Source organism: Rhinoraja longicauda, chromosome 2 (assembly GCF_053455715.1).
Source record: "Rhinoraja longicauda isolate Sanriku21f chromosome 2, sRhiLon1.1, whole genome shotgun sequence".
Lineage (NCBI taxonomy): Eukaryota > Metazoa > Chordata > Chondrichthyes > Rajiformes > Arhynchobatidae > Rhinoraja > Rhinoraja longicauda.
In genome coordinates, this window is record NC_135954.1 from 61,027,181 (window position 1) to 61,049,948 (window position 22,768).

The 22,768-nt window shown below is 40.0% G+C and overlaps 1 protein-coding gene across 2 annotated transcripts in view; it reads right to left on the reverse strand.

The window, feature by feature from the left end:
* The window catches only part of lars2 (leucyl-tRNA synthetase 2, mitochondrial), a 99,836-nt gene that overhangs the window by 41,389 nt on the left and 35,679 nt on the right, over positions 1-22,768 (reverse strand). For both annotated transcript variants that reach the window (XM_078419869.1, XM_078419859.1), the window contains exons 11-17: positions 22,073-22,188; positions 20,389-20,672; positions 17,649-17,747; positions 8,051-8,188; positions 5,739-5,842; positions 2,769-2,951; positions 1,110-1,279 (exon numbers count right to left, since the gene is read on the reverse strand). In XM_078419869.1, coding sequence (XP_078275995.1) covers positions 1,110-1,279; positions 2,769-2,951; positions 5,739-5,842; positions 8,051-8,188; positions 17,649-17,747; positions 20,389-20,672; positions 22,073-22,188 — 1,094 coding nt within the window. The remainder of the gene's footprint in view (positions 1-1,109; positions 1,280-2,768; positions 2,952-5,738; positions 5,843-8,050; positions 8,189-17,648; positions 17,748-20,388; positions 20,673-22,072; positions 22,189-22,768) is intronic.

Here is a 22,768-nt window from a genome sequence, read left to right on the forward strand (position 1 = left end):
CCTATGTCACCCCTCGCAAGGGACTGAATTTCGTCCCTCACCAACAGAGCTACCCCACCTCCTTTGCCCACCTGCCTGTCCTTTCTATAGGATGTATAACCCTGAATATTAAGTTCCCAGGCCCGGTCCTGACACAATCCCTCGTCTCCCCTTTAAGCATCGTGAAAGGACTGTTCCCCTTATGTATGCTCTTCCAACACCAAACATTTTTCTTCTCACCGCACTGTCCCGTGCAGCTCCTGGAGTTGCAACAACTCCTCCCTTCCCATCATCGAGGGACTTTTAAGTAAAGCAGAGATTCACGCACATTTTTTAATTTAATGTACTGCCTTTGGTCTACTCTACACTGAAGAAAGCAGGCATCGATTGGGTGACCCCTTTGTGAACAAACTCTTTATCTCACTCCTCTCCCACTCCTCCTAAACTGTTATCACAAAGTGCAACATAAACTTGACTAGGGTTTTTTTCAGTTTTTTCACAAGTCTTTTCAGTTTTTTCACAAGTAGCAGTTTTTTCACAAGTACCTTTTTGTGCTCATCAGCAGATTGATTCACAAAGGTCTCATTTTAGTCTTTGGTAATTTTCATTACTTTTGCGGGAAATATTTGCTTGGTAAAGAATAGTTCAAGACAGCATGAAAGCAGCCAACGCACAAGTACGCCACACAGCACCAACTTGAGCCTCATCACTGGGAATTCACTGACAAGACGGAACTGATCGGCCCTAACCAAAAGAAATAGCAGAAGGACATTATGTATTCATCTAAGTAAGATAGTGGCTCATCCATTGCCTCCACATGATTTCCAAACATACATCAATCTCAACTCTGAAAAGTCAACAACTGAACATCCGCAGATGTGGCGGTGAGAAAATCCAAAGATTCACGGCACTGAATCATTGAAAAGTTAAGATTGATTTCTTCCTATGAGTGATTGCACTCAAATAGAGAGATATTTTACAAGGAATTTCAACACTTCTTTTCCTAACAATTTACAGGCTTTTCAGCACAGAAAAATAATTGATCACCAATTGAAGGAGAGGTCCCTTAACCATTGTTTTAGGCAAACCAAATGAATTGGTATCTCACCCAGCAAAACACACGTACTTACTTGAGAAATGGTGTAGTTTTTGCTCTGCCACATTTTCTTGGCTTCCGATTTCTCCTTTTCATTAAGTAGGTCTGGACAGGGCAGCACACCAGCGTTCCGAGCATCAATCAGCTTTGTAACCAAGGCCCAGAGCCGCACTTGCCACCTCAGCACGCCAGGAATGGCATCCGCTGAGGATAGAGGGAGACAAACAAATAAGCAGTCTGCAGCCTGCAGCATCTAGCACTCTCAGGTCTGCTCACCATCCCTTTGCTGGCTGTCATGCTGAGCCACAAATTAGTTTTTAATTATGACTCTGTGAATTTATTTTTAAGAACCTCTCCAATGATCCTTTAAAATTACTGATGGAATCAGCTTTTAGCTAATTATCAGACTGAATGCGCCAGGTCCTGACAATCTCTGAGTGCAGAAGGTTTTTTTCATCAGTCACCATTGACTCTCACCCATCACATTCATGTATATGCATCTCCTCAAGTAACATCATCTGCAACTAATAAAGCCTTTATCATCCCGTCAGCCTCCAATGTGTTGTTTTATCTCATGCCAAATCAGAGATATTCAGTCTGAAGAAGGGTCTCAACCCGAAACGTCACCCATTCCTTCTCTCCAGAGATGCTGCTTGTCCCGCTGAGTTACTCCAGCATTTTGTGTCTACCTTAGAGATATTCTCTTTGTCCTTTCACCTTTCCCCATCTCTGCAACATAAAACAATGTTTGATATCTGATTTTGCTCAGTCCAGATAAAAAGTCAGCAATCTGAAATGCAAAATAGTTTCCCTCTTCGGAGATGGTCTGATCTGCTGAGCATTTCCTGTTTTATTTCAGACTTCCTAGAATTGGCAGTTTCCTAGAATTGACCATTCTCATTATCCTCTCAAATCTAACCAAATCTACATATTTTATTCCCAACTTAATTCACGGGGTGGGAGTGTCGCCAGCAAGGCCAGCACTATCTGCTCATCCCTAAATGTTCTCAAGGTGGTAGTGTTGCATCTTCTTGAACTTTATCCCTACTCTTGAACTTTTGCAGTCTGTGTGAAGATACAAATACACTCTTGTGATGAACTAACAAATTGTGACAACTGGCAATTGATTTCCTATTGAGGTTGGTGCGCGACTTGAAGGACAACTTGCAATGTGTTCCCAGTCCACTGCTTGGTGTTCTCTTAGGTGGCAGAGGTCATGGATTTGGAAGAGATCCTATTAAAGTAGCCTTGATATGAGGCGGCACAATGGCGCAGTGGTAGAGTTGCTCCGTTGCAGCACCAGAGACCTGGGTTCGATCCTGCCTATAGGTGCTGTCTGTATGGAGTTTGTACGTTCTCCCTGTGAGCTGCGTGGATTTTCTCTCCCACTCCAAAGACGTACAGGTTTGTAGGCTAATTGGCTTGGTAAAATTGTAAATTGTCTGTAGTGTGTGTAGGATAGTGTTAGTGCGCGGGGATCGTGGTCAGCGCAGACTCAGTGGGCAAAGGGCCTGTTTCTGCGCTGTATCTCTGAACTAATCTAATGCATTTTGCAGACGATACACACTATGGCCAAAGTAGTGTGGTGGAGGGAGGGAGTGACACTTAAAGTGAGGGGGTGCTCTGTGCTGGAAGATTTCAAGCATATAATGAGCAATAAGATATATGTTGGCTGCTTGAGTTAAGTCCTTACTTTTAATGTCCCATAGAATGTCTTGCTCAGGAGGGGCAGCGTACAGAATGTACAGGCGCACAGTATCAATTCCATACTGCTGGACAACTACTGCTGGATCAACGCCATTATATTTGGATTTGCTCATCTTTTCCCAGGTGATCTGGAGTTTCTCGGAGGTCTCAGCATGGACTGGATCAGGGCCTTGTATGAAAAATGAAAACAGTAAAATAAACGTTAATTTTCCGAGCTCACTTTGAAATGTGCAATAATGTGAAGGGTTTGGTTTAATTAATCTTCAAGACCATCATGAATTAACCATGAACGGAGTGGCTTGTTTGGTCTTTTCAGAAGAATGGTCTGAGTGAACCATATTGCTGTGGTTTGGAATCACACAAAGGCCAAACAAGCAAGGGTGATAAATTTCCTTCATTAAAGGACATCTGTGAAACAATTGGATTTCTAAGATAATCCAATTGATACATGGTCACTGCAACTGACACTAATTTTTCAATTTAGATAGATACATGTAATTAACAATATTTGACTGCCAACTGCTGTGGTGGGATTTTAGCTACAGTCCCTTGCCCAGTACCATTACCACAATGTTTTACCCCACCTTTTCCTGATGAAACAGAACTGGGCTGATGAACTACCATGGAATCAGATACTGTGGGTACACACATCTTAAGCAATACTGTTCAAACGCACTTGAAAAATATATTGTTTTTCAGGAAAAGTCAATTCAATTGGTTATATAATTATTCTTCAAGCTGACATACAGTGCCCTCCATAATGTTTGGGACAAAGACCCATCATTTATTTATTTGCCTCTGTACTCCATAATTTGAGATTTGTAATAGAAAAAAATCACATGTGGTTTAAGTGCACATTGTCAGAATTTAATAAAGGCCATTTTTATACATTTTGGTTTCATCATGTAGAAATGACAGCAGTGTTTATACCGCTTTTGCGGTTGCAGCTCCTAGAATGTGGAACAGCATCCCTCTCCCCATCAGAACTGCCCCCTCCATCGACTCCTTTAAGTCCAAGCTCAAAACCTATTTCTACTCCCTAGCGTTTGAGGCCCATTGAGGAGGCGCTGTGAACTGTTTTGTATGTGCTGTTATGTTTGCGTGCTACTGTATGTTTCATTTTTTCCTTAGTACCTAATCAGATGTACAGCACTTTGGTCAACGTGGGTTGTTTTTAAATGTGCTATACAAATAAAATTGACTTGACTTGACATAGTCCCCCCCCATTTCAGGGCACCATAATGTTTGGGACACCTGGCTTCACAGGTATTTTTAATTGATCAGGTGTGTTTAAAGGCTTCTTTAATGCAGGTACAAGAGAGCTCTCAGCACCCAGTCTTTCCATCACCTTTGGAAACTTTTATTGCTGTTTATCATCATGAGGACTAACGTTGTGCCAATGAAAGTCAAAGAAGCCATTATGAGACTGAGAAACAAGAATAAAACTGTTAGAGACATCAGCCAAACCTTAGGCTTACCAAAATCAACTGTTTGGAACATCATTAAGAAGAGAGCACTGGTGAGCTTACTAATCGCAAAGGGACTGGCAGGCCAAGGAAGACCTCCACAGCTGATGACAGAAGAATTCTCTCTTTTAGAAAGAAAAATCCACAAACATCAGTCCGACAGATCTGAAACACTCTTCAGGAGTCAGGTGTGGATTTGTCAATTACCACTGTCCGCAGAAGACTTCATGTACAGATATACAGAAGCTACACTGAAAAGTATGTATAAACACTGTTGTAATTTCTGCATGGTGAAACCAAAATGTATAAAAATGGCCTTTAATAAAATCTGACAATGTGCACTTTAACCACATGTGATTTTTTTCTATTACAAATCTCAAATTGTGAAGTACAGAGGCAAATAAATAAATAACGGGTCTTTGTCCCAAATATTACAGAGGGCACTGTAAAGGTCATCCTCCTCTCTAAGCTTGCTTCTCAGCAGCAGCAGACTAATGAAGAGAACATTTATTTTTAAACACTTATTTATACTGTTTGTGAAATCGAGCAAATTACAGCGAGGGTATCAATATATAGAGATGCTGGATACATCTGTCTGGAGGATGAAAACAGCTTTGATGAAACAGGGGATCAGCTCTAGGTCTCCATAGCTGTTCTTTCATTATGTGAAATCTGCAGCATAATCAAATCCAGTTGTCTTTGCTCCTTTGTTATTTAAACACATCTCACTAAAGTCTATCAATTTTAGCAGAGTTGGGGGCGACCAAGGGAGAGTGAAATATCATTTACAACAAAAATTTGTTCATTATTTAAAACAAATGTTTTTTGCCATTGTCCAAACTGCTCAATACGAGCCTTGCGCAACTGGATATTGAATTGCTCCTGGGTGACTGGCATCTTTATTTAAAGTTGTCATCCTTATTTTTAAATTCCTCCATTAATGTCTTTTTTTCTTGTCTAATATTCACCTCCATCCCTGCAAACCTCTGATATTTCTCAATTTTTCTAATTCTGGCCTCTTAAGCAATCCTGAACGTAATTGTTTCTCCATTGACAGCCATGCCTTCAGCTGCCAAGATCCCAAGATTAGGAATTTCTTGTTAAAGCCTCACTGTCCAAGTACATCTCCTTCCTCCTTTAGGATACTCTTTAAAACCTACCATTAATCTAATCTTTTTACACGTCCTCTGACATTACATGGTGTGACATAAAATTCTGTGTTTGATAAACTTGAGAAGTGCCTTGGGATCTTTTTTCCCTTCATTGTCTGTATGATATAAATCAAAGCAGTTGGCAAAATAACCTTAAGCCATTTAGGCAATAAAAAATTATATGTCAGCGTGGAGCCAGTAATTTAATCTGCAGAATTTGCTTGCCAATCTGTAAAATAAAGCTCAGGACCAACACAGGTGGTTTTCTTTATGCATCAACATAAAACCATTGTCATCTTTCCTTATCCACCTTTTGGTGAGTTCCAACTTGCCACTTACCACTGAAACTTATTTCTTCGTTTTTCAGATACCGGCCATTCAATGGCAATCGATATGTCTTCCCCTTAATAAGTCCATGAACGAGGAGTTTATGGAAAGGTTCCCTACAGACAGATCAGAGAATGGGAAAGTTCAGATTACGCAAAAGAAATCAAACAACCAGAGAGTGACAGATGTCTAACATTTACTGAAACTCCGCGGCAACTGTTAATTAAGAACATAGATCAAAAAACAAAACAATTACCCACATTATGAGAAGTTGATATTGCAATTGATTTTGTGCGAAGGAGATCAGAGCCAAAATAAATTAAATTTGAATAAGTTTGAAGTGCTGAGAGGAAACATTTCTTTCAGCTGAAATCGCCAGCAATACATCCTTTTAGGTCTGCCCCTTTGCATCCCCCTCCCTTTCTCCGCATCTTAGAAATTGTTTCACCACTGATTTTTCCCAGTTGCAATAAAAAAATCCTCATTCTGAAACATTAACTCTGTTTCTCTCTCCACAGGTGCTGCCTACACTGCTATTTCCAACATCCATTTTATTTACATCGGCAAGACCAAACGCAGACTGGCCGATCGTTTCGCAGAACGATCACAGCCTGCGTGAAACAACCTGATCTCCCGGTTGCTGGACACTTATTCTCCTTCCCATTCTCACACAGACCTTTCAGTACTCGGTCTCCTCCATTGTCAGAATGAGGCTAAATGCAAATTGGAGGAACAGCATCTTATATTTCGCTTGGGCAACTTACAGCCCAGTGGTATGAGTTGTGATTTCTCTCCCTTGAGGTAGTCCCGGCATTCCCTCTCTCTCTATCCCTCCCCCACCCAAGTCACACCAGCTTCTCATTTTCACCCTACAAACAGCTTACAATGGCCTGTTTCCTTTATCATCATTACTTTTTTGCATATCTTTCATTCATTGTTCTTTTTCTCCACATCACCGCCTATATCTCTCGTTTCCCTTATCCCTAACCAGTCTGAAGAAGAGTCTCGACCCGAAATGTCACCCATTCCTTCTCTCCAGAGATGCTGCCTGTCCCGCTGAGTTACTCCAGCTTTTTGTGTCTATCCATGTTATTTTTCTTTCTTTTGCTTGGCTTTCAACTTTTTAACTAATTCTGCACAGGCTCATTTATTGGCAGTGGCCAGAGATAGAATGGACAATTTCTTCGAGCATGGAAGGAAAACAAGGAATCACTGGTTTGAGGCATTCTTTGGTCCTCAACCCTTTAAAACACAGCTCCAGAAAAGGGCCTAAGTTTGTTAGCAAAGTAGAGAACAGCAGAAAAAGTAACCAGGCTTTTATTTTTAAATAACCTTCATCGTCATCAAATGGTCCAGTTTAAAAAAAAACATAGTTAGAACGTCCTGTAAAGTTAAACTCCAACCAGATAAGCTGAGACATAAGAGTGGAACGTGTAGATGTAGTGTACTTGGGTTTTCCGTTCCATTTATTCACAAAGTACCATGTTCAAGGCTGGTGCAGAAGTTTAGAATTCATGGTACTGAGGGATGTGTGCTAACATGAATTGAAAATCAAAGGAAACTGCAGACGCTAAAAATCTGATATCAAAACAAACTTGCGTGGGAGAGTTAGTGTGCTTGATAATCAGCATGGACTTGGAGAGCCTGTTTCCATGCTGTGTAATCCTCTGGTTCTATGGTTCTTGAGAGCAGATTGAGCCTCATTTAATCTGAGAAAAGGTACCTCCTGCAATGCAGCAGTCATTCATAAGTGACCATTAATGACTATCAAGTGCCAACCAAGAATATTATGCTAAATTTGTAGTCAAATGGAGCTTTCCATCAGATAATCATCCTGCTATTTATAGTGCATTGTCAACAGGTGTTCAACTCATTCCTGTGCTCATTTTAAAAGTTTATATTAGCCAAGGTCATGGCTGTTGGAAAAAGGCACACCCAAGATTTGTTTTGTCAGAAAATGAAAGGTCACTGCCAAATCATATCCAGAAGGACATCCGTGTAAAATCTGTAATGTCATTTACAAGCTGCTTCCCATTGGAAGAAACTTGTGGACATTCAGCTCAACTTCCCTGCCTAGGGGACAAATGCCTGCTACTGCTACTACTAGTAGAGAATCTAGTCCAAGCATACCACACCGCCTCACACAATAACAAATTATCCTCTCTACACATCATGGTAGCTTAAAAAGAACAACACGGGCTCAATACCAATGGCCTAGTGTGACATATGGGTTATTAAAATACTATAAAACCACTGGGGAAAGAAAACAATCACAGAGGCAAACATTTTTGTTGCTTGAATCTTTTCAGTAGAGATGGACTTGCCTGTATTTGACCATGTTTTGATCATTGCAGAAGTGACTAATGAATCTTGCATAGTATAGATGCATGACAGCGTGCTCTTTCCCTCCAATGTACAGATCTACAGGCATCCAGAAGTCTGCTAATAAGCTGTCAAAGGGCCTTGAAAGTAAGTAGTTACAGACAGTTATATTCATAACAAAGGCATTGTTTTCCAAGTATACCTGCATTCAAATGGCATATTCATTCCTTGGTTAAGCCAAACATCTTTTATTTACGTTGCCCAACCTCAATATTCTGGGACAATTGGTTGCCAAGCAAACAGATGAGAATTTAATAACACATATCTGATTATTACTGCTGTTGTTGTCTTTAGTGGAACATCCATTATATGCATTGTAATTATTTTTTTTTTTGAGATAAATTTTTTATTGGAGATAGGTACATCTTTACAGTCATACATTTTTAAATTGATAATATTGTCAATTATTATTATATTGTCTCCAATACCTTTTGCCCCCTTTTTTTTTTTTAAACTAGATAGAACTAAAGAAATAGATGAAGTAAAGAAAGAAAAGAGAGAGAAGCAAAATAAAAACCAAAACAAAAACAAATTATAAAGATAAGGAAAAAGTTAGTTAAAGAAGAATGGAAAAATTTATTAACATAACAAAAACTTCATTCGAGATATATACGTACATTTCAAAGTATAGCATTTCATCCATTCTTTAGTCCGAGTGCTAGTCAGGTTCCTGTGCTGAACCATTCTGACCCTTTAAGTAATCAATAAAAGGAGACCATATTCCAATGAATAATTCCTGTTTGTCCAACAGGGAAAATCTGATTCTTTCCACGTTTAAGGTCTCCGTCATTTCTATAATCCACATTTTGATTGTGGGGACCGTAGGGCCTTTCCAAAATTTTAGAATTAATTTTTTTCCCGTTATTAAACTATAATCCATAAAGTTTCTTTGTATTGTTCTAAATGTTTGATTTAATTCTAATATTCCGAGTATAATTAATTTTGGATCTGGGTCCAATTGTGTGCTGGTTACTTTAGATATTATGCTAAAAATATTTACCCAGAATTTTTTAATTTTTATACAGTTTGCGAACATATGAAATAATGTAGCTTCTAAATGTTGACATTTATCACATTTAGGTGAGATATGTTGGAAAATTTTATGTAGTTTTGTTTTTGAATAGTGTAACCTATGTATTACTTTAAATTGTATTAGAGAATGTCTGGCGTTTAGTGAACACTGATGTATATGTTGCAAACTTTCTTCCCAAGTATCTTTCGTAATTACTTGGTTTAATTCTTTTTCCCATTTTTGTCTGTATAAGTCCGTGGAGGGAATGTCACTGTCTAATAAGATATTATATATATAAGATATTAATTTTTCTGTATTAGGATGTTTGTTCCAACATTCATCAAGAATTTCTGAATTTCTAATTCGAAAATTTTGGGAGTTCGATTTTACATAATCTCTAAGTTGAAGATATCTGAAATAATCATTTCCACGAAGACCATAAGTCTGTTGCAACTCCTGAAATGTCAGAAAGGTGCCTTCCTTATAAAGTTGTCCCATATTTTTAATTCCATAATCCTTCCATTGTGTAAAACCCCCGTCTACCCATGAAGGCTTAAACAAAGGATTATTCACAATTGGAAGAAAAAGTGATAAATTATCTAATTTTAATGTCTTTTTTAATTGTTTCCAAATTCGGGTAGCACTAAATATTATAGGGTTTTCCCTATAAATTTTTTTGTTTAATTTAGACGTAGCAAATAATATCGAACCAATATCAAAAGGTAAACAATCTTCCTTTTCTATTTTTAACCAGTCTGGTTGATGATCTATTTCTTCCAACCAGAAATTCATATTTTTAATATTAACTGCCCAGAAATAAAACAAAAAATTGGGTAAAGCCAGGCCTCCATTTATTTTTGATTTACACAAGTGTCTTTTGTTTATCCTATGATTCTTATAATCCCAGATAAAATCATTAACAATAGAGTCCAATTTTTAAAAAAAGTTTTTTGTCAGATATATCGGAATTGTCTGAAAAAGGTATAATATTTGCGGTAAAAAAATCATTTTTATGGCATTAATTTTGCCAACCATTGAGATAGGGAGTGTTTTCCAATATTGAATATTCTTATGTAGTTTGTTCAGTAATGGGGGGAAATTTGCTTTAAATAATGATGTATATATCTTAGTTACATAGATACCTAGATATTTAAATTTTTCATTTACTATTTTAAATGGAAATTGTTGTATTATCTGTTTATTATGTTCCCTTATTGGCATAATTTCGCTTTTATTCCAATTTATTCTGTATCCTGAAAATGAACCAAATTGGGTTATTAGCTTTAATAGGTTTGGAATACTAATTTCTGGTTTTGTGATGTAAATTAATACGTCATCTGCGTATAGAGAAATTTTATTCACTGTGTCCTTTGTGTTATATCCATGTATTTCCGGATGCCCCCTAACTCTTTCTGCCAGTGGCTCAATAGCAAGCGCAAATAATAATGGGGATAACGGGCATCCTTGTCTACAACCTCTAGATAGGCTAAATTTCGATGACAACCTTTGGTTTGTAAATATTCTGGCCGTGGGATTTGTATATAACAGTTTTATCCATGTACAGAATTTCTCCCCTAGCTGCATATTTTCCATCACCGAAAATAAATAAGACCATTCAACCTGATCAAATGCTTTTTCAGCATCAAGTGAGATTATTGCTAGATCTTCATTAATAATTCTCTTGGAATATATAATATTAAATAATCTTCTTAGATTATAGTATGAGTATCGTTTCTGAATGAAGCCTGTTTGGTCAGGGTGTATTAATTTATTCATCACTGTACTTAATCTATACGCTAGTATTTTAGTTAAAATTTTTTGATCTGTATTTAAAAGTGCAATTGCTCTGTATGATCCCGGATCTTCCGGATCTTTATCAGCTTTAGGAATGAGTGTTATTATAGATTCATTTAGAGTGTCTGGAAGTTTCTGTTGAGTATATATATACTCATACAGTCTATGTAAACGTGGGCTAAGCAAATCATAAAAATTTTTATAAAATTCGGAGCCTAAACCATCTGGTCCTACTGCTTTACCATTTTTTAAAGAACCAATAGACTCCTCAATATCCTTTGTCGTAATCTCCCTTTCTAATACTTCTCTATCGTTTGAATCTAAACCTTTTAAATTACATTTTTTTTTAAAGTCTGCTATTCCTTCTGATTGTGCTACGGTTTTAGTTGAATAAAGGCTCTGATAATATTGGAGAAATCTATCATTGATGTCCTTGGGCATTTTTAATAATTCTCCTGTCTCTGTTCTAATTTTATAAATTATTTTTTCCCCTTCCATTTTTCGTAACTGACGTGCTAATAGTTTTTGTGGTTTGTCTCCAAATTCAAAATGTAATTGTTTTGTTTTTTGATAGAGTTTTATTACTTGTTCTGAATACATTTTATTTAATTTATATTTCAATACCGCAATTTTATTATATTTTAGAGTAGATGGCATTCTCGCATTTTCTATATCTAGTTGTTTGATTTCACTTTCCAATGTTTGTTGCTTAATCCTGTTCTCTTTATTGTAAAAAGCTTGAGCAGAAATTAATGTACCTCGAACATACGCTTTAAACGTTTCCCACATAAGAGAAATAGGTGTGTCAGGGTTGTCATTTGCCTCAAAAAATATTTGAATCTGATTAATAATATATTCCTGGCATGACTTTTCGTTCACAATTTGTGGGTTAAATCTCCAATATGCTTGTTTCTCGGACATTCCATTTAATTTAATCATGAATGTTAAAGGTGCATGATCTGAGATTATAATATTATGGTATTTTGAATTATAAGTAAGTGAGATAAGTTTAGCGTCGACCAAAAAATAATCTATTCTTGAATAGGTTTTATGTACAGGTGAATAAAATGAGTATTCTCGTCCAGTTGGGTTTTCCACTCTCCAAACATCTTTAATATTACTAGTGTCCATATATGCATTTAATAAGTCACTGGAATGTGATTTGGTTTTCCTTTGTCTTGTTGATCTGTCTAAATAGGAATCTAAAGTACAATTTAAATCTCCTCCAATTACTAAATTATGTTGTGCCATTTCCGGAATGCAGTTAAATATTTTCTTAAAGAACAGTGGACTATCAAAGTTTGGTCCATATACATTAACAAAAATCATTTTTTGTGCATTTAATTCTCCTATTACAATAATGTATCTGCCATCCTTATCGGTTATAGTTGATGTATGTTTGAATAAAGTACCTTTCCGAAATAATATTGCTACGCCTCTTGATTTATGTGTAAAAGAAGAATGATATGTTTTATCTATCCATTTAGCTTTCAGCCTATGCTCAGCATCTTTTTTTAAATGTGTTTCTTGGATGAAAATCACGTCAGCTTTAATTGCTTTTAAATGTGCTAATACTTTACCTCTCTTAATTGGTTCATTAATACCTTTAACGTTCCAACTGCAAAACGTTATTCCTTCGTTCCCCGTATTCATTTTTAAGTCTTGCATTTTTTTGTCTATGGGGGTCTATAATAGAGCCAATGGTTCAGTTCAACAGACCCGACCCCGCACCCGAACACTGAATAGATGAATTTTAAGACTCTTAAATGCCTCTCACATTTATATCTCCTTTGCTCCAATTTATAACTCCGTTCAAACTGAAAATAATAATGATAGTTTGTAATAGAAAAAAAAAGAGAATAGATTAAGAAATTAGTATTGTGCACAAAGAAGGAAAAAACTACATCTAATGTTAGTGCAGTTAGTGCTAGCCATACTAGCATGGCTACCCATCTACCGACTTCCGTAGTTGATGTTTCGAACTTATCCAGCCCCTTTGTTTCTTGGAACTTGTGTTCCATAGCAATATTTTACCGGGGGTATATCAAGTTCCAATAGTCGGAAGAGTTATGATACAAATAATAAAACCCAGAGTTAAAGGAACAATAAAAGTAAAAATGATAATGAAAATTACTAGCAGGAAAGGAAAGAGAGCAGATTTCCAAACATAACATATAAGATCCAGCTCTGTATTTACCTCTAATCATTCCATTATAAGTAACTTTATAAGTAAGTATTAGTCATTAGTAATAATTATTGATTCTAATTGTTAAAAATACCGCGGTATCATTTTAGTATTCATTAGTTAATTATATTAGTAGCGCAGTTATTAGTATCCATGGCAGAATTTCCGATCCACTTCTTTCTCAGCTTCTTTAGTCATCAATTCAATTCCATGCAGTCCTGCAAAGTCATTTATTCATGATGAGGGATCAGGCATCTTCTCATGACATAAACTTCTTGGCAAAGTCCAATGCTTTCACAGGGTCGGAGAAAAAGTATTCCTTCTTGTCATAAGTAACTCTTAAGGTAGCAGGATAACTCACACCATATTTCAAATCCTCCACTTCCCTCAGAATACTTTTGGTCTCGTTGAATGCTTTTCGTTTCCTTGCAACCTCTGCTGGATAATCTCGGTAAATGCTGATACTGTGACCCTTAAAATCAAGCTTTCTGTTTCTTGATGCTTTTTGCATTATCTCCTCCACAACGTAGTCGTTTTGTAATTTTATTATCATTTGTCTTGGGGGTGCGCCTACTCTTGTCTGGCGTCTCATCACTCTATGTGCTCGGGCTAGCTGAGGCTTTTGGTCCAGAGATAAAACTTTTTGCAGTAAATTTGCAGTGAATTCTCGGATATCTTGATCTTTCTCTTCCCCTTCTGGGATACCTGCAATTCTTAAATTCTGTCTTCTCTGGCGACCTTCCAATTCAATACATTTCTCATTTATTTTGACCATCATATCAGTTAGACGTTGATTTTCTGTAACGAGTTTTGCTGTAGTGTGAGCGCTTGTTTCGGCTAGGTCTTCAAGGTCTTTTATAACCCCCGTCTGGTAATTCAATGCCTTTTCCACAGGATTCAGCCTTTCATCAAATTCAACTTTCCCATTTTTAATTTTCTCATTCATCTCCTTTGATAGTCCAAATATTATTTCAGAGATTTCTTTCGACAAATCATTCTTCAAATCCACTGCTATATTCTTAGTCTCAAGCTTTAAGTCCTTCATTTCCTCCTTAATTTTTTTTATTTCCCCAGCAACATTCATCTGCTTTATTTCTTCCCTCAAACCAGCAATTTCACTTGCAATAAAGCTTTTGAGTTCCTCACCTTCTGCTTTTTTAGTCAATTTTTTCCCCGTCACATCTTCTTGGGATAACGTCCTACCTGAGGCCGAGGCTTCAGTCAGGCCTTCTCGCGGATTCTGCCTGGTAGCCCGACTTTTCGCTTTATCCGTTTTATCCGCGGGTGGGCTGTGCTGTGTATACATTATAAGTCGCGCGCCTGATAGCGTCACTTATAACAATCGGTGCAATCACTGCAGCGACAGCAGGCAGCAGGTAGGTCGATTTATCCCCAGTTTTTCTCCGTTTTTTACGAGGAGCTGGCTGGCGTTACCCTCTAACCCTCTACCCTCTAGCCCTCCATAGCGCCACCGGCATTGCCATTATCCTTAAAAGAGATTTCAGGGAAGAAATTCATCAACACCCAATATGACTTTAATTATATCCACTTTGAAACCCAATAGCACAAAAGTGCCTAACCCATTCCCTAACTAGTATAAGAAAATAACTGCAGATGCTGGTACAAATCGAAGGTATTTATTCACAAAGTGCTGGAGTAACTCAGCAGGTCGGGCAGCATTTCCCTAACCAAACACACAATAACCGAACTTATCTCTACCTACCTCGACTCCATCCTATCCCCCCTGGTTAAATCCCTCCCCACCTACGTCCAAGACACCTCACACGCTCTCCATCTCCTGGATAACTTCCGGTTCCCAGGCCCCCACTCCCTCATTTTCACCATGTGATGTCCGGTCACTCTACACTTCCATCCCCCACAAGGATGGTCTCGAAGCCCTCCGTTTCTTCCTCGACCGTAGAACCAGCCAATCCCCATCGACCAACACTCTCCTCCGCCTAGCAGAGCTGGTTCTTACCCTCAACAACTTCTCCTTTGACTCCTCCCACTTCCTCCAAACCAGAGGCGTAGCTATGGGCACTCGCATGGGCCCTAGCTACGCCTGCCTCTTTGTCGGGTACGTCGAACAATCCCTGTTCCAGACGTACACTGGCCCCATCCCCGAACTCTACCTCCGCTACATCGACGACTGCATTGGTGCTATCTCTTGCACCCATGCAGAACTCACTGACTTCATACACTTCACCTCCAATTTCCATCCTGCCCTTAAATATACCTGGACTATCTCTGACATCTCCCTCCCGTTTCTGGACCTCACCATCTCCATTACAGGAGAAAAACTAGTGACGGACATTTACTACAAGCCCACCGACTCGCACAGCTATCTGGACTACACTTCTTCCCACCCGGTCCCCTGCAAAAAGTCTATCCCCTACTCCCAATTCCTCCGTCTACGCCGCATCTGCGCCCGGGATGAGGTGTTTCAGACTAGGGCTTCCGAGATGTCCTCGTTTTTCAGAAAACAGGGCTTCCCCTCCTCCATTATAGATGAGGCTCTCACTAGGGTCTCTTCTACATCCCGCAGCTCCGCTCTTGCTCCCCCTCCCCCCACTCGCAACAAGGACAGGATCCCCCTCGTTCTCACCTTCCACCCCACCAGCCAGCGGATCCAACATATCATCCACCAACATTTCCGTCACCTACAACAGGACCCCACCACTGGCCATATCTTCCCATCCCCTCCCCTCTCTGCGTTCCGCAGAGACCGTTCCCTCTGCAACTCCCTGGTCCACTCGTTCCTTCCTACCCAAACCACCCTAACCCCGGGCACTTTCCCTTGCAATCGCACGAGATGCAACACCTGTCCCTTTACCTCCCCCCTCAACTCCATCAAAGGACCCAAACAGTCTTTCCAGGTGAGACAGAGGTTCACCTGCACCTCCTCCAACCTCATCTATTGCATCCGCTGCTCTAGATGTCAACTTATTTATATCGGCGAAACCAAGCGCAGGCTCGGCGATCGCTTTGCTGAACACCTGTGCTCGGTCCGCATTAACGCAACTGATCTCCCGATGTCCCAGCACTTTAACTCCCCCTCCCATTCCCAGTCTGACCTCTCTGTCATGGGCCTCCTCCAGTGCCATAGTGAGGCCCGCCGGAAATTGGAGGAGCAGCAATTTGCGGCCCGGTGGTATGAACGTCGACTTCTCCAACTTCAGATAGCTCCTCTGTCCCTCCCTTCCCCTCCTCCTTCCCAGATCTCCCTCTATCTTCCTGTCTCCACCTATATCCTTCCTTTGTCCCACCCCCGACATCAGTCTGAAGAAGGGTCTCGACCCGAAACGTCACCCATTCCTTCTCTCCCGAGATGCTGCCTGACCTGCTGAGTTACTCCAGCATTTTGTGAATATAACAAGAATAAACACCTCACCTTACCTAATTTCAGAGCTCAGTAAATTATAGCGCCTTCTTTCAAGATAAAGACTCAAATTTAACCGAGAGACTTACCTTTAACAGTTGGCACATCATCAGTTATCATTCAAGGAGGAGACCCCACATTTCTATCTTACCCAACAATGTAAAGAATTACTCTCTTATCATCCTATCAGTCCTTCCTGATGCCTTGAAACTTTGATCAAACCACTTTGATCTTCCAAACTGGCCTTCCTCTACACCCTTCCCCATCTACGCAGCCAACATAAAGGAACACTCACACCATTTGCCCTTCTCCCATCTAACAGAATATATAAAAGCCTGAAAGCACGCACCACCAGAATCGAGACAACTTTTTCCCCAGTTATCAGATTCTTGAATGAACCTAATATACTAAGGATGTGTTCCCATCAACCAATCTACCCAGGTGTGGCTCTTGCACTTTCTCTGTAGGTGTAGCACTACATTCGACACTGTTTCCTTTCTCTTTTTTGCACTACTTTACTCATGTCTGGTCTGATTCTGCTCACGTATGCTATGATTTGCCTGAATAACACACAAAACAAAGTACACGTGACAGTAATAAACAAATACCTCCAAAATTTCAGGATTTAAGTGTACTTTGTGTAATCTTTCTTCTTACGATAGCCTTTGAAGTTGAGAATCATTCCAGTAAAACCACTGCACACACGCTCCAATGAAAATATGCCCTCACTATGGTCTAACTTGACAATTGTAAGAACAGAATAAGATTGAATTATTTGATACAAACTGAAAAAATGCCCAATATGAATACTTTAAAGAGTGTCAGAAACAGGCTTCTTTACAATGGGGTAAAGGTTGTGCAGAATTTTCAGACTATATATGGAGTTCAGAACACACTTTGGCCGGTTATGAGTTAAATCATGGAACTCACTATCTGAAAGGGTCTGGAGGCAAATCCTCATGGCATTTAAAAAAAAATCTCAACAGGTTTTGATCCGTTTAATTTTCAGAGGGAGAGCTGAAGTTTGGCATAAACTTAATAGCCTCTTCTTGTGATGTTAATTTTTATGATTCATCATTGCCCTTGACTCTATTTACAATACTAGCAAGGACTGTGGCAAAAAAGAGGGGAAATATATTCATTTCATAATATAAGTCATTTCAAACTCACTTCTTACTGTTATGAGGATCAGTGTATCTGTAGTAATACCAGGCTGAATCCACAAACGTATCCATGGTGTCGGTCTCTCGTAGGGCAGGGCCCTGACACCTGCACAAGGAGAGATAAATTGTAAGCTCTGCAAGTTTTGCAGCCAGTAGCAAACGGGGAAGAGTGCTGACTGAACTAAGCAACATTGCAAGCTATGCAGCATCTCAGTCTGAATGATAACTGCTCTGTTTTTGACTAACTTAACTTGCAGTGAATGATGCACGGTAGCGCAGCGGTAGAGTTGCTGCTTTACAGCGAATGCAGCGCCGGAGACTCAGGTTCGATCCTGACTACGGGTGCTGCACTGTAAGGAGTTTGTACGTTCTCCCCGTGACCTGCGTGGGTTTTCTCCGAGATCTTCGGTTTCCTCCCACACTCCAAAGACGTACAGGTATGTAGGTTAATTGGCTGGGTAAATGTAAAAATTGTCCCTGGTGGGTGTAGGATAGTGTTAATGTACAGGGATCACTGTGCGGCACGGACTTGGAGGGCCGAAAAGGCCTGTTTCCGGCTGTATATATATATGATATGATATGATATGAACACAGCCCAGTCCATCACAGGCTCATCACTTCCTTCCATTCAGTCCATCTTCACAGGCTTCCTGAAGGCTGGAAGTATTGTCAAGGATGCCTGCCACCCTGGACATTCCCTTTTCTCTCCTTTACCTTGTGGGAGAAGCCACAGGAGCTTGAAAGCCAGACTTGAAAACTGTTGCTTCCCAGAGTAGGTGAATCGAGAACCAGAGAACCAGGGAACATAGGTTTAAGGTGGAGAAAAGATTTACTAGGAATCTGAGAGGTAACTTTTTCCACACAAAGGGTGGTGGATGTATGGAATTAGGTGCCAGAGGAGGTAGTTGAGGCAGGGACTATCGTGACATTTAAAAAATAATTAAGACAGGTACATGGATAGGACAGGTTTAGAGTGGTATGGGCACGCAGGTCAGACTAGTCGAGATGGGACACATTGGGCATGTTGGGCCAAAGGGCCTGTTTCCATGCGGTATGACAGTATTGCTATCAGACTCCTAAATTACCTCGTTCACTGCCCTGTTCCAGGGCTGCTGCTGCTGCATACTTTTAACTCCACCTCATTCAATTGTCCCATTATTGTATTTTAACATCTTTTGTAATACTTCAGATTGCACTACAATGCTGCACAATTCTGCTGCTTTGTACTTGTCACATTTATTATTACTGTATGGATACTGTTTACTCTGTGTGATTCATGTAAACAAGGAATTTTATTGCATGTGGTGTTTATGACAACAAACTAATCTAAATCTGCAGCAGCAAGTGCCATATGAACGGTGGCAAATGATTGGGTCATTCCCTTCTGAAAATAAAAATCTATTTAGAGCCAGAATAATCTCCAATAAAGATCCTTGATTTGCCACACTATTCAAATGCTCTCCAGTAATCAAATGTACTCAAAGAAAATAACAATTTATACTTGCAGGACAATTCAAATAACTTGTTATCTGAAAATCCTGATGATTTGACACCTGGCTCATTGGGTGCTGATTCCTGCATCTATTCTCACTCCCTCATAAGCCCCTGTTGCCACCCTCCTTTCCAGCCACAGGGTCCCAGTTCCCTTCCATTTACCAGGGGCCCACTTCCACACTTCCCTTCACTCACACTGGTCCAGACTGTTACTGAATAGGACACAGTCAGAGCAATATCTTCTTAATAAGTGAACATCATCCAGCGAATGGGTTGTGATTAGCTTTAAAAGATAGATATGAAAATCAGCAATCCCGAGGCTTGGTTGAGTGGGAGCAAGTTGCATTTGCAGGGTAGTACAGGAATCTGGGTGTCTAATTTGGTGGCAAAATAATTATAAGCACTCATCCTCACCGGGTTCGTTGCCAGGTTTTAATTGTGCACCCAATCTGACCACTAAACCACCTAACCTTATTTCTCATAAAGTGTTGCAGTAACCAGTGGGTCAGGCAGCATCTCCAGAGAACATGGATAGTTGACGTTTCGGGTCTGACCCTTCTTCAGACTAGACATGTTCTGCGGGGATGCTGCCTGTTCTGCTGAGTTACTCCAGCACTTTGTGACTTTTTTTGTAAGCCAATATTGCAGTTCCTTGTTTTCATCTATTTCTCAATAGCTATTTAATTTATCTGCAAATCCTTTTAAAAATGATTACAGTTTCCAGTCATACATTTCATTTGCTAACAATCTTATTTAAAAAAAATATTCAATTTCCCTCTTTCAGCTTTTGATGACGATTTTAAAACATTATACCCTGGTTATTAATTATTTAACCAGTGGTAACACATAATTGCACATCCTACGATGTTAGTGAATAAGAATCTATTCTTGTTTTGGTATAACTTATATTTTAGTCCATACTTTCAGAATGTAACAATTCAAAATTAAATAAGTTTAGTCAATTCCAATGAAGTAGGATGGCCATGGAGATAAGATTGTGTTTAGTTTTGGTTAATGACTTGATTTCCAAGCAAGCCTCGTCAATAAACTGACTATCCGACAATATACCTCATGCTATGTAAAAATTTAACAAAATCATTTCACATTTGATAGCATGATCAATCTTCTTCTATCAATACTTTTTTACTTAATGTTCAACCTGCTATGCATCTCAGCATTTATTTCTTTTTATTTCAATAAGCTATTACAGCAATTTGAAGCTAGACTTTTAAGGAAACAAAAAAAATACTTACTTAGGACATGTGCAATGAAACCATTCGGAGGCTGTAGATAGTGGGGAAGTTCCTTTGGCTGTAAATGACTTAAGTTTGGGCAGAGGCACAGGGAGGTCTTCATAAGGAACTGGCACAGTGCCGCAAGACGGGCAATGGACGATGGGAATAGGCGTCCCCCAGTACCTTTGCCGGGATATCAACCAGTCACGCATTTTTGTACTTGTTAAATGGCCACCAATTCCAAGATCCCTTGCACGCTTTAGTATGGCCTGAATTGCAGATCGTCTATCTAGTCCTGTGAACTAAAGATAAAATAGTCTAATTTAACTTCAGAAATTTGTATGATTTCTTTTTTTTTTCAGGATCTGGGGTTACCCAATATTTCCCCCATCTCTAATTGTCTTCAAGGATGTGGCATCTATGGAGAGAAATGGACAGGTCACGGTTCAGGTCAGAACCCTTCTTCAGACTAATGGAGTAGAGGGGAGAAAGCTGGCAGAAAGAGGTGAGGGAAAAGGATGGGACAATATTCCCCATATTTGTCCAATATTCTCCTATTTCAAGGCTACTGTGAAATCCACAAATGATACCTTATCAATCAGTATCTGTAAACTCTAAATGCTCATTGTATAAAATATATTTCCTTCTGCTGCTTCCAGGTCTTTTACTGAAAAGCTTCATCTGTGCCCTGTGCTCTTCCTCAGCTGCTAAAAATACTTTCTTCAAATTGTACATGAATTTCTGGCAGAGAAATCTTCACACCACTGGTATATTGATGCAACTTGAAATACTCATCCTTGGAAGCATTCTTGTAAATTTGCTCTGAACACAGTTACAAGTACCCCAAACATTGGAGGAGCCAGCGCTGCCGTCGCAGCTGCGGCTTGCCTGCAGTCCGTCTGTCTTTTGTGTTTTTTGTTGTTTTTGAATGAATTGTAGTTTTAATATGGTGTAGTGTTTGTATGTTATGTGGGGGGGAGGGGGTGGGAGGGAACGGGAACTGTAAAAAATTCTCTCTCCCGAACGGAGACACGACCTTTGTTCTGTGTCGTGTCTCTGTTCCCGTTGCGGCCTACCACCGGCCATGCACCTGGGACCACCTGGGGCTCTGGTTCGCAGAGCCCACGGCCCGGACTCACCACCTGCGGCGCTGGCTCCCTGTGGATGCTGCGGGTGCGGCTGTGACTCGTCTCCGGAGGCTCCGGCGCGGGCCGCGTGGACGTCGGAAGACCGCAGGCCCCTGGGTGGGGGCCGACATCGGGAGCTCCGGCAGAGGCAGCGGCAGCGTGTTCGCCCGCCCCGAATCGCGGGGCTTGGGTCGGCCCGCCGCGGACCTTTCACCGTCCGGCGCGGCCTGGAATACTGGAATAGGCCGTGGACCGTTCACCGCCAAGCGGGCGCTCCAATGTCGGGAGCCCCGACCGCCCCGACAACAGCCTGACCTCGGGAGAAGACGGCAGGGGAAGAGAAAAGACATTCTGGCCTTCCATCACAGTGAGAAGGGAACTGGAGGAGACTCACTGTGATGGATGTTTCTTTTGTTTGGTGTTAGTGTATGATTGTATGTGTTATTGCATTTTTATTGATTATTCTTATTGGTCTTAATGTTTCAACTGCGGGTAATGTTTCATTTCACTACACATTTATGTGTATGTGACAAATAAACGACTATTGACACAGCAGGCTCAGCTGTAGCACTAACCTCACCAGAATTCTGTAATTTTTCTGTACCATCAGGTAAAGTTTCAAAGACCTCTCTCCACTGCAGACCCAACTTTTGTGCAACTGCAGAATCTTCTGGATTCACACATGGAATACCTTTGTTTAAAAAGAAAACAGATATAGGGAAGGATTAACTTGACTATATTAAGAAATATATTTGCTGCCATTTTTCTGCTGTGTAAATTGCTGTCATGCCTCTTCACTTTGAACCACAAGACAACAGCATTTGTCGTGAGCTAAGGCTCAGTGAGTAGCACTTGCACCCCTTTTAAATCAGAAGGCTGTGGTGTGAAATCCGACTCTGGAGACCCAAGCAGGTGATTTTCTGCTGAGGCTCCCTTATAGTATTGAAGGTGACTGTTCTATCATAGGTGCCATCTATTGCATGGGGTGCTAAACTAGGACCCTATGAGTTTACCAAGTGAGTTAAAAGACCCATGGGATTATTTCAGTAAAAGTAGAGGAGTCCTCCTCAACATCTATGCCAATATTTATTCCTCACTCAATATTTCTGCAACAATTATGTGATCAACATCACATTGCTCTGTTACCAACCATAAATCAATTAATACAATTATAGACCTTGAGGTTAGCTGAACAATGTTATGGAAACGTAAATCACTCTTATTCATTCCAACTCACCACAGTATAACTGAGAACTCTGCAGTTAATGGGA